General features: G+C 37.5%; 2 protein-coding genes and 1 long non-coding RNA gene across 4 annotated transcripts; all 3 read right to left on the bottom strand.

Moving 5' to 3' along the window:
• Window positions 1–658: 658 nt before the first annotated feature.
• LOC125238039 lies at window positions 659–5,895 on the bottom strand. Of its 2 annotated transcripts, none has more exons than XM_048145323.1 (5): window positions 5,616–5,895; window positions 4,695–4,868; window positions 4,178–4,390; window positions 2,238–2,421; window positions 659–864 (listed from the first exon to the last, which is right to left on the bottom strand). In XM_048145323.1, the coding sequence occupies exons 1-5, from the start codon at window positions 5,860–5,862 to the stop codon at window positions 735–737; spliced, it is 948 nt and encodes a 315-aa protein (XP_048001280.1). In that variant the 5' UTR covers window positions 5,863–5,895; the 3' UTR covers window positions 659–734. The 2 variants fall into 2 exon arrangements, with proteins under 2 accessions (XP_048001280.1, XP_048001281.1); XM_048145324.1 differs by having other exon boundaries at window positions 4,695–4,862; window positions 5,616–5,893.
• A 1,007-nt stretch (window positions 5,896–6,902) lies between these two features.
• LOC125237671 lies at window positions 6,903–8,532 on the bottom strand. Its single transcript, XR_007178358.1, has 2 exons — window positions 8,402–8,532; window positions 6,903–7,159 (listed from the first exon to the last, which is right to left on the bottom strand). It is a non-coding gene; the product is annotated as an uncharacterized LOC125237671 (long non-coding RNA).
• A 707-nt stretch (window positions 8,533–9,239) lies between these two features.
• LOC125238004 lies at window positions 9,240–13,128 on the bottom strand. The gene is made up of 4 exons (XM_048145274.1): window positions 12,862–13,128; window positions 11,705–11,929; window positions 10,166–10,337; window positions 9,240–9,496 (listed from the first exon to the last, which is right to left on the bottom strand). The coding sequence occupies exons 1-4, from the start codon at window positions 13,007–13,009 to the stop codon at window positions 9,346–9,348; spliced, it is 696 nt and encodes a 231-aa protein (XP_048001231.1). The 5' UTR covers window positions 13,010–13,128; the 3' UTR covers window positions 9,240–9,345.
• Window positions 13,129–16,000: the final 2,872 nt, after the last annotated feature.

The following is a 16,000-nucleotide window of genomic DNA, read 5'->3' as shown; positions in this document are numbered from 1 at the left end:
AGGTTCGTGTTTTCTATGATGAAAATAATAACCGGTATTTTTTACCAAGGTCTAGGTCTAACGCAATATTCAGGACAAGAGTGACATCTTTACCCTGGACTATTTGGAGGTTATCAACTAAGATCTAAATTATTAATTATTATTATTATTTACTCCATTTTCTTGGGTGCAAGTGGCCCTAAAAGTAAATTGTAGGTACTAATAACAGATATGCATCGTCATGCAGCATTATTAAGCACGTAGATATAGGTGTCAGGGCGAATTATTTACTATATTAATAACGCATTTTAGACAATTCTACGCCCCCCCCCACCCATTTTATATGTTCATTAGTTAGATATACATTTATGTTTTTTTTATTTAATCAATTTGAATACTCCTACCTTATTCGCAACTAGTTAAAAAAGTTACGTAAATTAACAAGGGGCTATTCGGACATATTCATTTGGAAAACTGATTTAAATTACATTATCAAACATAATGTTTTTATAAACTAGGTATAGTAATATTACGGTTTCATCATCAAATCCATGGAGATAATCGAGAAAATTCTGAATAGCTGAAGGAACTTAGGATTGTAGGGGGTAATTGCACAAAAGATCCCTATCCCTATGGGTCGAAGTGTATCCGTAACGGGTTCCGCAGATAAAAGATAAGATAACATTACGGTTAATTGGTTTAATAATCTTTTAATACTGCTAAACATGAATGCGTTGCAATTTACTTTGAAACGTTCAAAGCCCTTCCCTTTCCAGTTGCGAGCGCAGTTTCTTCAGCCGTTGCACTTCGGTGTGCTTCAAGCATCGCATGAGGGTGCAGCGGAGGGAGTTGTCCTTTTGGCAGTAGCAGCGGTTGCAGGCGCGTCTAGAATGATATATATAATTATACTGAATATAGCATATAATTTGCAATAGAAAAAAAAAATTTTTTTTTTTTGAGAATTATGAACAGACACATGAAGAAAAACCGAGCACCATTGTTTTTTTTCCAGATGAACAAATAATTCGATAATAACGGTTGTTCGTGAGTTGTAACGTGTTTCAATAACAATAACGTACTCGTACATTTTAATTCGTTTAACATTCGGTATACAAACGTTTATTGGGGAATCCCCGCGGCGTGCAGCGTGGAGAGGCGATGGTGTTGCCAACAGTAAACAGTGATAACTACTAACTACAGATTTCGTAAATGTTACTTTTGTAAAACCAGAAATTAAAGTTATTTCATGAAATTCGTTTAATAGTTAACATTAAGTCTAAAAAACCGTATGAAAGTATTAACTGCTTTGAAAATTTTGAGATTTCGTACTTTAGAAAAAAAAAACATACTCCAGAAAAAAAAACTGTTTTTTTCACGGTTTTTCTTCATGTTTTTTCTCAAGCCGGAAAAAAACGTTTTTTTGGAACCCTAATACAGCACCAAGGAAAGCCGCCTCCGATGGTATGGCCATATATGGGAACAGATGCCTTAATCTCACTCTTCAAGGCCCCGAAGTCACGCGGCTTGGTAGGCCTAAGAAGCACTGGCTGGACGTCGTAGGAGCGGACATGCAAGAGAACAATCTCACGCCTAAGGATGTCGAAGACCGGGCAAAGTGGAAAAGACTGAGAAGACCGGCGCTAGGCCGGGAAAACGCCATGCGCGGATCCAGGGGGGGGGTCATGAGGGTCATGACCCCCCCCTGGAGCCTAAGTTGGCCATACAAATAGACCACGTGACCCCCCCCCCCCCCCTGGGGCCCCGGGCCTTTACCACGTGACCCCCCCTGGGCACGAAGCTAGATCCGCGCTTGGAAAACGCTAGGTTGAAAAAGAAGATATCATCAAGGAAAGGTCATCTGATGTCATCCCGATTACTCGTCAGACAAATTTTAATTACGACATGTACAGTATACAACTATACTCGTACATATACTCGTACTATCGCACTGGCTGATCGTAATATCTGGGTTAGATAATGAGCAAACCATTGTCTCGGTTCCTCAGAGATTTGCCACGTGGGGTTCGTATTTCCAGCCAGTTCTCCCATCGGGCATCTGAGTCAACCTAACAGAAACAGACCTCCTCTACTTATCTATTAGTAATTACTTTTCAGCAGACGATCTGCTTGTTGCAAAGAGGTCATGAATAAGTATCATCATGCGAGCCACTTTAGCGTTGTTAACTCTTGAGAGCCCTAAATACCAGCTATTTAAAGAACCCCATGTCAAAGCGCAAAGCTATCTTAAGAGGACTTACTTATAAACCATTCCCTTCACACATGGGCTTTTTTTCTTGGCGTCTAGGTCTAGAGGTTTACTCTGGAGGCCCCTCCTTCCACTTGGAATGCAATCGAACAGGGCTTCACACTTCAGGACGCCTTTAATGCAGGGACATGAAATGCATTCGTTGGTCTTGTTTATGCCCACTTCACATGTACTTCCTGCGGACAAAGGTAAGTCTTAATTTTGAGTAAATAATGTGAAGTTAAAAGACAAATGATTAGGTTGGTAGTTAAGTAGGTACTGTGAACGATTGACAACAAAAGACACTTCCATAGTCTATAACTAAATGAATAGAAATAAAGAGAGGCAAGAGAACACCACGTCGTGAGTTTTTGTGCCAAGCTTAAGTGAAGAACAACGCAGTGACGTATCAGAAGCTCAAAACAGTGCCACTGGCAGGGATAAAATAGGAATGACAATGAATTACTTACATTACAATCGAAAAAACTATATCGTAATGTCTATAGTTTTATGACTGTAACTTTTGTAGTTTTGAAAGAAAGTTAATATATAATTAATTCCCATTCTTATCAGTCATCTCTTTAACTAAAGTCATGTACCTACTACCTCTATATCTTAGTCGGGGGTAGATCGTATTCGTGATACAAGAGATTCCTGTCTAAGAGACAAATGCATGCGTCGAAGACCACTCCAAATGTGACTGGATGGCGTGCTACTTCTAGCAAGTTGGTAGCTTGATGGTGGTAGAAAAACCTCAAGTAATATTCATTCTGACCAGATATTTCTTTAGCGAAGATCATGTTTTAGGTGGCAAGATATGGGCAATTAGTTAGGAATTAGGATCCCTTCACACGAAAAGAAGAATATTGTTAAGATCGTTGTAACTTGACCAGAGTATATCGTTACACATCAGATTTATAATTTGCGTAGGTAAACAAGCATCGAATACCACTCGGCACTTAAGCTACTCCGGGCGTGCAGTTAGGTTTAATGGTGATCGAAAATGTTTCAAGTAATATGACCATACTTACCAGACATTTCTTGGGCCACTATTCTGTTACAAGTGTTAATATCGTAGTAACTTGGGCAGAGTATATCGTTACACATCAGATTTTTATTCGCAATACAAACACATAGGTCGAAGACCACTCGATAAATGGCTGCAAGGCGTTCTGCTTGATGCGAATAGCTTGATGGTGGTTGAAAAATCTCAATTACTAAGGTAATTTTTAGGGTTCCGTAGTCAACTAGGAACCCTTATAGTTTCGCCATGTCTGTCTGTCCGTCTGTCCGTCCGTCCGTCCGTCCGCGGATAATCTCAGTGACCGTTAGCCTTAGAAAGCTGAAATCTGGTACCAATATGTATATCAATCACGCCGACAAAGTGGTAAAATAAAAAGTGAAAAAAAAAAATGTTTTATTAGGGTAAAGACATGTAAAGTGGGGACTGATTTTTTTTTCATTCCAACCCCAACGTGTGATATATTGTTGGATAGGTATTTAAAAATGAATAACGGTTTACTAAAATTGTTTTTTGATAATATTAATATTTTCGGAAATAATCGCTCCTAAAGCAAAAAAGTGTGTCCCCCCCCCCGTCTAACTTTTGAACCATATGTTTAAAAAACATGAAAAAATTCACAAAAGTAGAACTTTATAAAGACTTTCTAGAAAAATTGATTTTAACTTGATAGGTTTAGTCGTTTTTGAGAAAAATACGGAAAACTACGGAACCCTACACTGAGCGTGGCCCGACACGCTCTTGGCCGATTTTTTAGCTAATATCCTCTTAATATCGTTGTAATTTGAGCTTGAGCACTTATATCGTTACACATCAGATTCTTAATTTGCGAAGCAAAACATGCATCGAATACTACTCGGTACTTAATCTACTCTGGACGTGCAGCTATGTTTGATGGTGATCAGAAAATCTTCAAGTCAAATCGTTCTTACCAGACATTTCTTTGGCCACTATCCTGTTAATATCGTAGTAACTTGGGCAGAGTATATCGTTACACATCAGATTCTTATTAGCGAGACAGACGCATGCGTCGCAGTCGACTCGGTAAACGACACCGGGTGTACAGTTAGATGACTGGTGCAGCAGCATTGGCAGTTCATAGAGCTCTGGTAGAGAGTCTTGGAGAAACTTCGGCTTCGTTGGGACTGCAAAACAACTAAATTTGCTTATATTGAAGATTTTTTAATTCACTTAAACCAAAAACGATCCAAAAAAAGATGAAGCATAAAGAATTGAGTACCTATCTGAGAGACCAAATTCGCTCAGAGTTATATTTTGTTATAAAGAAAAACATATTATGAATATTTAAGGCCTAAGACTAAGCCACATCGATTTTTCACTCCCGAAAACCTCACAAACAAATTTTAGCGAAATCGTTAGAGCTGTTACCGAGATAGCCAGTATTAGAAATATAAATAAATTGGTTGCTTAAAGGGATAAAACACGTACACTTATTAGCCAATTTGCAATCTTCTATCTTTCCACAGATGGGTTTCTGCTTATCATTACAGAAGCATCTTTTGCACCCTCTCTTATAGAACTTTCCCGGCGTGCATTTGCTCTTCACTTCTTCGAGATCTTGACTAATTGAAGTATCATTGCCCTGCCTGCGGTGAGCTGAAACTTACTTAGGATTTAATTGTGCGTTCAGAGCTGAAATAATAATCCAGATATATCACCTCATTTATCTCTGATGTTTGGCCATTTTTTTTTGGTGGGCGGAATGATCAAATTTTATCTCATTACTATACCTAGATATTTTTCTGGCACGAACGTCAAATTGTTAGTGCTTGACAAAATAAAAACATCGACAATCCTTTTATCGATAAATAGCCTTACATAAGGTTATTAATTACCCTTAATAATAATCTCTAAAATCATGAATAATCATGTAAGAAATTATGTAAACTATTAAAATATGGTTCGTTTTATTATTATTCTACATATATTTTCAAATATGTGACCTTTTTATAATAAATAAATGTTACATTCACATAAATTCAAGCCTATACTCCCTAAACGGGGTAGACAGAACACATGAAACTACTCAAGATTCAGTGCCACGGCAATAATTAGTGACATGATTATATGTAATAATTAATGACATATTAGTATAATGTAAGTTATCGATGAATTAAATATCGGAAGGAAGACACTAGTGTCACTTCGTTCGTGCCAGAAAAATATCTAGGTATGCTCATTACATTGTGCAAATTTTATTTTTACAATGTAATGAGATAAAATTTGATCATGAACATTTATTTCGATATGTGAAATTGTGAATATACAGGGATTACAGGGTTGTCCAACTTCCATGTAAATTTAAATCTACGGGGACAGTGTGCAACACTAAACAAAGGTGTTACTTACCCAGCAAAGCTTCGATGGCAACAAGACAGAAAATCGCAGAAATCACCACCAGTCCTAGCTTCACCATGGTTGAACCACTTATAATCGTTATAATTATAGCATCAATTACAGTAGTCGCTGGTTTATGACTGTTAGACCATAAATTGCCCGATCGATAACTCTTAATGAGCCATTTAATATCTAATCGAATCGGCTGTACTGTTTTTACACTAAAATTGGTGCAGCTTGACAGTACTGACCAATACATGGATTAATTTCACACAAGGGTTAGGTTGGTTACCAAATTATTAAATTAAAAGGGCATTTTCGAGAGAACAATCACCAAAAATATTTTTTCTAAGGTAGGTAAATTTTATGTTTTTCCTTCTCAGAATCACGAGCGCTTTCGATCCAGGACAAAAAACAACAGACAAAAAAATGGTCCCAAAACATTGAGTAATTATTACTTCGTAATTAACATAATTACTCAAAGTCCCAAAATTTCCTATTATTTTGCAAACTTTCCACTTTGTAATCGCTGTACAAAGTGTTTGAAAAATGGTAACGAAGTGGTAAGATTAAATTAAGGACGCTTTTTTTCACCTATTAGGGTCGAAAGGCCTCGTGATTCTGAGTAAGAAAAACATTAAATTAACCTATTTTGAAAAAAAAAAAGGTTTTGAATTTTGTTTCGCGAAAACGCACACCGGTCCAGTCCTGACCAACTGATTCATGGGAACTACCAGAAGTGTGTAAATTTATCAATGCTTATAATAGGTAATATAGGTATGTCTTGGAACGTATACCATGACATGTCATGGCATGATATGGATGTAAACCATGTAATCAAAGGTTCAAAAGTACTATATTTAGATGTGACTACACATTTTACTTTGACAGTACTTAACTACTCGTATAATTTATACCGGTGGTTTACCAACGCCAAAATTAAAAGAGGCGATAGGACATCTCATTAGCCATCATCATCATCCTCCTTGCGTTATCCCGGCATTTGCATCTGACCTTCCAACCCGAAGAGTAACTAAGCCTTATTGGAATTAGTCCGGTTTCCCCACGATATTTTCCTTCACCGAAAAGCGACTGGCAAATATCGCATCAAATTCGCACATAAGCTTCAAAAAACTCATTGGTACGACCGACCCGGGGTTCGGTAAGTCACACGCTCTTACCGATAGGCCACCAGCGCTTTTTTTCATCATATTCTTGCTTTTTTTTATTTATCAGCCACATTTTATCTCATTAGCCATAATATTAAGCGAATTTGACCTTGATGAAAATGTCATGGTGTTTGAGATATTGGCCGTTTAATTTATAAAACGTAAAGAACAAAAGTTAAAAAAGTGACAATATCGCGTTGGTTTATGGGACACCATGTATATTCGATCCTCTTTGATTAAACTTTCTTCCCTTTATTTCTCAACGTGTAATCCACCCAGTGCTTCCTAATCCTGTGAGTATGGCTGGATTGCGCTTTGCTGAGACAACTCTTCAACGTGCACTGGAGGCTGCGGGTTTCCGTGCAGAAACATTTGTTGCACGATTGCCTGTAAATAGATTAAATAGTTAAATGCGTACTCAATACAAATACGGAACCCTAAAAAGTATAGATTCAAAGCAGGATACGAAGTGAGCGCCGTGCTACAGACTTTCGCCAACCACCAATAAAGGTCATGTCAAAACCAGTTAAACGTCATAAAAAGTGTTTCAAACTGAATCGGCCTCTAGAATATTCCTTTTCTACAAGATATAATTCCCATTGACATCGCTTCATTGACTTCTCCTCGAGCCGACATTGTCTGACTTCTTTGGTGCATTCCAGGCATTCGCTAAGCGAGCATAATAACATCTAAGCATCAATAAGGAGCCCTGTAACATAGGTACGTGTTACAAAAACATGGACAGATGTTATTTTTAAATCCAATTTCTATTTAATCAGTCCGGTAGAAATATACAAGGTGCTCGCGAGGAACCCATATAACTTTAACGGCATATTCTTGGTCACATTTTAAGACTAAAATGTCATATAAACTTTTCTAGATTTCGTCTAGTTTCAGAGTTATTGCCAATTTAAAAAAAACATTTCGGTATTGTTACTCAGTAGAAAAGGTCTTCTTAACGGCGCTGATGCGCAATTGTGGAGCATAGTCTCACAGTAGTCATTGATAGATGTCAAAATGTGACGAGAAAAACTTCCAAAATATTTGGTTTTTAGAAAAATTTATTAAGGAACTTATTTTAATTGCCAACTGTATGCATAAAAATTGCTTTTTATGTGGAAATACGTCCAAAAAAGTTGAAAAAAAAAACACACAAAAATTTTTTTTTGCGAAAAATTTTAAAATTCATATAACATTTTTTTTCTTTCTTTTGGCCTCAGAAACGCGTGGTTCAAGTTATGCGGGTTCCTCGCGAGCACCTTGTATAAAGTAACTGAGTTGACCGTGCAGACCGTGACGTCACTCAATTCAATTTCATATAAATTCCACATTAGCAAGTCGTTCAAATTCGTTTTGACAGTTCTTAAAAAGAAGCTGATTTGACTAGGAGGCAAGTAGCCTATTATCTTGGTATGACACATAAGGCTATTCAGGCTATGATGACCTATATTTAAGAGAAAAATGTTTACTACGATTAGGACAGGGCACTCATTGGTGAATTATCTTTGGGATAGGTACATTCCTTTCCTGAGATCATTGCTTCTTAGCTTGCACGTTCACATAACATCCACTGAACTGACATGGCAAGATTGGCAAGTAAATAATACCTAAGTCTGAAAGAATACTAACTTGTATACCATCCCAATGGTACATTTTTTCCCTGACTTTATGTCGATAGGATCATGCTTCTTGGATGGCACACAGTTGGGTTTCGCGTCGCAGATATTGGTTCCGCCTATGCACTGACAGAATAGGCACTCTAGGTTTGTATCGTTAATGTCGATATCGGTGCATGGTAGCCCTGTAGATAGACGAATTTTTACTTAGATATTAAAGGTTTTGAATCTTTTTTCGTGAAAACGCACACCGGTCCAGTCCTGACCAACTGATTCATGGGAACTACCAGAAGTGTGTAAATTTATCAATGCTTATAATAGGTAATATAGGTATGTCTTGGAACGTATACCATGACATGTCATGGCATGATATGGATGTAAACCATGTAATCAAAGGTTCAAAAGTACTATATTTAGATGTGACTACACATTTTACTTTGACAGTACTTAACTACTCGTATAATTTATACCGGTGGTTTACCAACGCCAAAATTAAAAGAGGCGATAGGACATCTCATTAGCCATCATCATCATCCTCCTTGCGTTATCCCGGCATTTGCATCTGACCTTCCAACCCGAAGAGTAACTAAGCCTTATTGGAATTAGTCCGGTTTCCCCACGATATTTTCCTTCACCGAAAAGCGACTGGCAAATATCGCATCAAATTCGCACATAAGCTTCAAAAAACTCATTGGTACGACCGACCCGGGGTTCGGTAAGTCACACGCTCTTACCGATAGGCCACCAGCGCTTTTTTCATCATATTCTTGCTTTTTTTTATTTATCAGCCACATTTTATCTCATTAGCCATAATATTAAGCGAATTTGACCTTGATGAAAATGTCATGGTGTTTGAGATATTGGCCGTTTAATTTATAAAACGTAAAGAACAAAAGTTAAAAAAGTGACAATATCGCGTTGGTTTATGGGACACCATGTATATTCGATCCTCTTTGATTAAACTTTCTTCCCTTTATTTCTCAACGTGTAATCCACCCAGTGCTTCCTAATCCTGTGAGTATGGCTGGATTGCGCTTTGCTGAGACAACTCTTCAACGTGCACTGGAGGCTGCGGGTTTCCGTGCAGAAACATTTGTTGCACGATTGCCTGTAAATAGATTAAATAGTTAAATGCGTACTCAATACAAATACGGAACCCTAAAAAGTATAGATTCAAAGCAGGATACGAAGTGAGCGCCGTGCTACAGACTTTCGCCAACCACCAATAAAGGTCATGTCAAAACCAGTTAAACGTCATAAAAAGTGTTTCAAACTGAATCGGCCTCTAGAATATTCCTACACCAAAATTTTTTTTTGCGAAAAATTTTAAAATTCATATAACATTTTTTTTCTTTCTTTTGGCCTCAGAAACGCGTGGTTCAAGTTATGCGGGTTCCTCGCGAGCACCTTGTATAAAGTAACTGAGTTGACCGTGCAGACCGTGACGTCACTCAATTCAATTTCATATAAATTCCACATTAGCAAGTCGTTCAAATTCGTTTTGACAGTTCTTAAAAAGAAGCTGATTTGACTAGGAGGCAAGTAGCCTATTATCTTGGTATGACACATAAGGCTATTCAGGCTATGATGACCTATATTTAAGAGAAAAATGTTTACTACGATTAGGACAGGGCACTCATTGGTGAATTATCTTTGGGATAGGTACATTCCTTTCCTGAGATCATTGCTTCTTAGCTTGCACGTTCACATAACATCCACTGAACTGACATGGCAAGATTGGCAAGTAAATAATACCTAAGTCTGAAAGAATACTAACTTGTATACCATCCCAATGGTACATTTTTTCCCTGACTTTATGTCGATAGGATCATGCTTCTTGGATGGCACACAGTTGGGTTTCGCGTCGCAGATATTGGTTCCGCCTATGCACTGACAGAATAGGCACTCCAGGTTTGTATCGTTAATGTCGATATCGGTGCATGGTAGCCCTGTAGATAGACGAATTTTTACTTAGATATTAAAGGTTTTGAATCTTTTTTCGTGAAAACGCACACCGGTCCAGTCCTGACCAACTGATCCACGGGAACTACCAGAAGTGTGCAAATCATGGACGAATAAAAGAAGACTCGACAACGTACATGTAGTCGGGCCTAGCCCATAGTACCTATACAAGCCGATAGTTCACAAACTCTATTAAATTTTATTAAAAATAATCTACATAAACGGTAGCGCTGTTTCATGATATTGTTTATTCAAAATAAGAGCGTAATATTACTTGACCTTAGCAGCTTAACTTGAATACCTACGATGATAGATGGTACGCTCCATAAAAATTATAACTTTGAAACACAATATTTCGGTAAAACTGTTTAGAATAAAATATAATAGAATTTATTTCGTCACAACATAACATAAGGCATGCAAACAAAACATACATTATCATCCTACTTGCGTTATCCCGGCATTTGCCACGGCTCATGGGAGCCTGTGGGGTCCGCTTTGACAACTAATCCCAAGATTTAGCGTAGGCACTAGTTATTACGAAAGCGACTGCCATCTGACCTTCCAACCCGAAGGGTAAACTAGACCTTATTGTAATTAGTCCGGTTTCCTCAAAACATGCAATGAACGCTAAATAGGACTCATCATATTTAAAAATATTTTAAGCGGGTTATTGCATTTAGGTACGGAACAGTGACATTTGGTGCAGTGGAACTGCTGATGATGGCCTGAACGGAACTCTTCAAATCTGAACGGCACGCTTATAGTGACTTTGGTATTTTTATAAGAACAGCATGCACTTTCGTCCAGAACAGTGACATTTGGTGCAGTGGAATTGCTGATGATGGCCAGAACGGAACTCTTCAAATCTGAACGGCACGCTTATAGTGACTTTGGTATTTTTATAAGAACAGCATGCACTTTCGTCCAGAATAGTGACATTTGGTGCAGTGGAATTGCTGATGATGGTCAGAACCGAACTCCTCAAATCTGAACGGCACGCTTATAGTGACTTTGGTATTTTTATAAGAACAGCATGCACTTTCGTTCAGAACAGTGACATTTATTTAGTTATGTTTGTTAAGCATATTGAGTTTTCAAGTCAAAGTTTGTCAAGCTTCGATTTCTTATAATATTAATCGGATTCATGAGGAATTGAGGAAACTCCTCAAACCTTAACGTTATACGTATATTCATTTGTGTTGCCATCTAATAATTAAAGCATTAAAAGCAGTTTTAAAAAATACTTACACATTTCTACATAATCCAACATTCGCAAGTAGCTTTCACCAGAACCCGAAAGGCGACGGTTTTTTTTCTTGAAAATTATAATATCTAATGTTCTCTTACATACCTGAGTAATGCTTCGCCTTAGACCTATGTACATCGTCATGACTAGGACACAGCAACGGACCACACTGAAGGTTCCCATTAGAGAGACAGAGACAGGTGTTACAGTCGACTCGGTACGAAACCCCGGGAGTACAGGCTGAAGTCCTGTACTTCAGGACTGGCAGCTTGTGTTGTTCTGATGAAGAATATTTGCTGTGCGAGTGGATTTCTTCGTGGGTTCTTGGAACTGAAATAAAAGGGAACAGTGGGTCAAGTGGAAACAGTGGATCAGTCACTCAAATATCACTGTACATTCAAAACATTCACATACTGAGAATTTTTCTGGTGTCGCTCGTTGCCAAGACTGGTATTTATCATGAAAATATATGGTGCATGGCCATTAAACCGTAGGTAGACCAATTTTTAATAAAAAGAAACTGTTGAAATAAGGTTAAGTGAGCCAAAGTAAATATTCCTTGACCTTACATACCTTGATATGCAATTGTTTTAAGCTAAAGGATGATGCGATAAGATCATTTAGGTTAGGCCAAAGCTTCTGATAGTTATGTAGGTATTTTATTTATGTAACAGGTTAATGACCAGCACGGGAAGCATGGTCGCGCGATAGACGATAAAATATCAGGCCGTCCCTATCGCACTATTAGTAAGTGCGATAGGGACGGCCAGATGTTTTATCATTTATCGCACGACCATGCTTCCCGTGCTGGGGATAATTTCTATACAAAGCGAAGCACCTGTAGCTCCGGCCCGGGGCCCACTTCACGAAGCTACAAGTTACAATTTACAAGTGGTTGTCAATGTCTAATATGACAACTATGGCCCTCAGGTTTAAAAAAATATTTTTATATTTATTTGAAGATATTCATGAAACTTAAATTTAAAAAACAATTGATAAGGACATTAAAAAACACATTACAAACAATAAAAGTAGTGCCTAAAACTAAACATGAGTCATCCTTTACAGAGTGTCTACTTTCCTAATGAACACAAGTTAAATAATAATCTATTGAAAATATTTCAACTTGTGTTGTGTTTCATATGTGTAATTTATTTCGGTTTTAGTGTCTACTTTGTTGAAAAATTTAAATAGTTTTTCAAAATTGGGGGTAGCCCCAACGTACCTAATAATACAAGTTAAAATCGCTTTAAAATACCTACGCTTATTAACAGACTTGCAGTCCACAGGCCCACAATTCAGCGTCTCCTCGTCACTGCAAAAGCACCGCTTACACCCGTCCTTATAGAACTTGCCCGGCACGCACACATGTCTGTCATCCTGTTCCTCCGCCTGTCTCAAACAGACCATCTTTGTACACACCAAATGGGACCCGATGCAGTGGCAACTGTTGCAGTCTCGCTTGTATGATTGCCCGTTGATACATGTTTCGCCATCTTTGATTCGAGTTATTACATAATTGTTATGATTTCGAGCTGAAAGGAATAGTTCGAAAAAAATGGCGTTCAACTTCTCGTACTAAATATGTAGTAGAAATATTTTTAGGTGCCTACATGCGAAATCTTAAACAATGTGAAACCCTCGCACCTAGGCACGAAAGTGAGATAATTAAATATTAATATTACCACGGAATCATACAGTTATTTTTTTCATCATAGTGTTACTAAGATAATATCATGAATTAAAAAGTATTAGATATTTTTTGTTTACCCTATTGATGATAGCTACGATGAACATCACAAAAAACCGGAAGTTCTGGCGCAAGCAATCTTATTCGGAACTATTACATTAATAATATAAAATATAATTTATAAAAAAAAAAAAAATTACTTACGGAATCTGGCTACCGTTGAAAATATGCAATACAAAGCTAAAATTAATGAAACATGTGTTATCTTAGCCATTGTTTTACATGTAATACTAATTTTAACATAAATCCAAGTAAATATAAACTTAAATAGTCGTTCACGTTATTTAATTCAAGTCATAAAGTCTAATATATGACAAATAAGTTAATAGTTTTTATCAATTCCATTAATGTATAAATGTTAAGAGTTTATTACATCTAGGTTAGGGTTGCAAAAAAACAGTTTTTTTCTAGCTTGAAAAAAAAAACATGAAAAAAACAGTTTTTTTTTTCTGTAGTATGTTTTTTTTTCTAAAGTACGAAATCTCAATTTTTGCAATGCTGTCAATACTTTTATACGGTTTTTTAGACGTTATGTTAGCTATTAAACTAATTTAATAGTTTAATTTGGTAGTTATAGCTATTTACTGTTGGCAACACCACCGCCTCTCTACGCTCCACGCCGCATCGGGGATTCCCCAATAAACGTTTGTATACTGAATGTTTATCGGATTAAAATGTACGTTATTGTTATCGATACGTCACAAATCACGAACACCTTATTGTCGTATTATTTTTTCACCTGAAAAAAACCCAATTTAGAAAAAAAAACAATAATGCTCGGTTTTTTCATGGTTTTTTAGGGTTCCGTAGTCAACTAGGAATCCTTATAGTTTCGCCATGTCTGTCTGTCCTGTCCGTCCGTCCGTCCGTCCGTCCGTCCGTCCGTCCGTCCGTCCGTCCGTCCGTCCGTGGATAATCTCAGTAACCGTTAGCACTAGAAAGCTGAAATTTGGTACCAATATGTATATCAATCACGCCGACAAAGTGGTAAAATAAAAAGTGGAAAAAATGTTTTGTATGGTACCCCCCCCCTACCCCTACATGTAAAGCGGGGACTGATTTTTTTTTTCGTTCCAACCCCAACGTGTGATATATTGTTGGATAGGTATTTAAAAACGAATAAGGGTTAACTAAAATCGTTTTTTGATAATATTAATATTTTCGGAAATAATTTAAAAAATATGAAAAAAATCACAAAAGTAGAACTTTATAAAGACATTCTAGGAAAATTGTTTTGAACTTGATAGGTTCAGCAGTTTTTGAGAAAAATACGGAAAACTACGGAACCCTACCTACACTGAGCGTGGCCCGACACGCTCTTGGCCGGTTTTTTTTCATAATTCTGAAAAAAAAATTGTTTTTTTTTTCTATTTCCAACCCTAATCTAAGTAATAGGTACAGTCAAGGTTTTAAAATATAGATGCGGACAACGTGCCAATAATATGTATACACGACTTTCTTGCTTATACGTTATGTTGTGGATATATATTTTTGGGACTTTGCCCACATCTATATTTATTACCCTGACGCTCTATCTGCTATTATTATTATATTTGACATTTTATCACTTATCCACGTGGATAAGCATCCGTCACGTTCCAAGTAGGTAGTAGGTACGTCAGCACACCTCGGACACTGGCGATCAAATATATTGAAAGAGGCGCATTCCTAGCACACAGTCTTAGCTCGTGTAAGTGAACGCGTACCTACTATGCTTGTATGATTGAAATATGACAGGTCGACTGTTCGTGTTTTTGACAGGCGGTAACTGTGAGGTAACCGAAAGGGGGTGGGCGGCACTTTCAGCGGGGAGCGGGAGTGGCCATACTGTACGATAGTACTCTTTATTATACTGTGACGTCTTATCCACGTTGATAAGTGACAAAACAAATATTTTCTGCGGAAACAGACAGAGAAACATCCAGCCCACCAAAAAAAAAATCATCTAAAATATGTTCCCCTGCCAAACTTATCAGATCTCATGTAGAACTAAGCTACTACCTCTTACAAGTCTATATACATAATAGCTTCTTACCTTTTCATCAGACTCCTACAGTAGGTGTCTCCCACGGCAGGTCTGCAGTTGCACGCAGAGAAAACTAGGGAGTTATGAAAATCCTACAGTACTTAACTTTTTTATCTTTTTACATACTTATTTTTTATTGTCGTCGCGATTTAACTTACTCTAATTAGCAATATTCATGATCCGCCCCAGATTGCACAAATTAAATAAGGTACGTGTTTCGCAAAATTTCATTTTTGGCACTAAGCTTTTATCGTCGACTTTACTTTTCTTTCAACAGTCATATACTGTTCTCCGACACATATCTAAAAACCTTTACTCGATGGGGATACGACGTTTCATAACAGAGATCCTATGACCACCTTTCTGCTCGATCATCAGATCAGCTCCATGATACCATAATATTGCATTGTCACGTGTCATATGTGCGCAAAATTTCAGCTCAATCGGAAACCGGGAAGTGGGTCTATGTCTATAAATACATACTTATACCTACATAGGAAACATCTATGACTCAGGAACAAATATCTATGTTCATCACACAAATAAATGCCCTTACCGGGATTCGAACCCGGGACCGCGGCAGGGTAGACACGCTAGGCCAGACCGGTCGTCAAATATATTGGCC

This window comes from Leguminivora glycinivorella, chromosome 22 (assembly GCF_023078275.1).
Source record: "Leguminivora glycinivorella isolate SPB_JAAS2020 chromosome 22, LegGlyc_1.1, whole genome shotgun sequence".
NCBI classification, from domain to species: Eukaryota; Metazoa; Arthropoda; class Insecta; order Lepidoptera; family Tortricidae; genus Leguminivora; species Leguminivora glycinivorella.
This window is presented reverse-complemented; position numbering and strand designations above follow the sequence as displayed.

Coding starts and splice junctions, on each gene's coding strand:
- LOC125238039 (XM_048145323.1), bottom strand. CDS start 5,862: ATGTATTGGTCAGTACTGTCAAGCTGCACCAATTTTAGTGTAAAAACA. Junction 4,869..5,615: donor TGCCATCGAAGCTTTGCTGG/GTAAGTAACACC, acceptor ATCCTAAGTAAG/TTTCAGCTCACCGCAGGCAG. Junction 865..2,237: donor GTGAAGGGAATGGTTTATAA/GTAAGTCCTCTT, acceptor ATATCATTCTAG/ACGCGCCTGCAACCGCTGCT.
- LOC125238004 (XM_048145274.1), bottom strand. CDS start 13,009: ATGGTCTGTTTGAGACAGGCGGAGGAACAGGATGACAGACATGTGTGC. Junction 11,930..12,861: donor CTGCAAGTCTGTTAATAAGC/GTAGGTATTTTA, acceptor CTTTTATTTCAG/TTCCAAGAACCCACGAAGAA. Junction 10,338..11,704: donor TAAGGCGAAGCATTACTCAG/GTATGTAAGAGA, acceptor GTCTATCTACAG/GGCTACCATGCACCGATATC.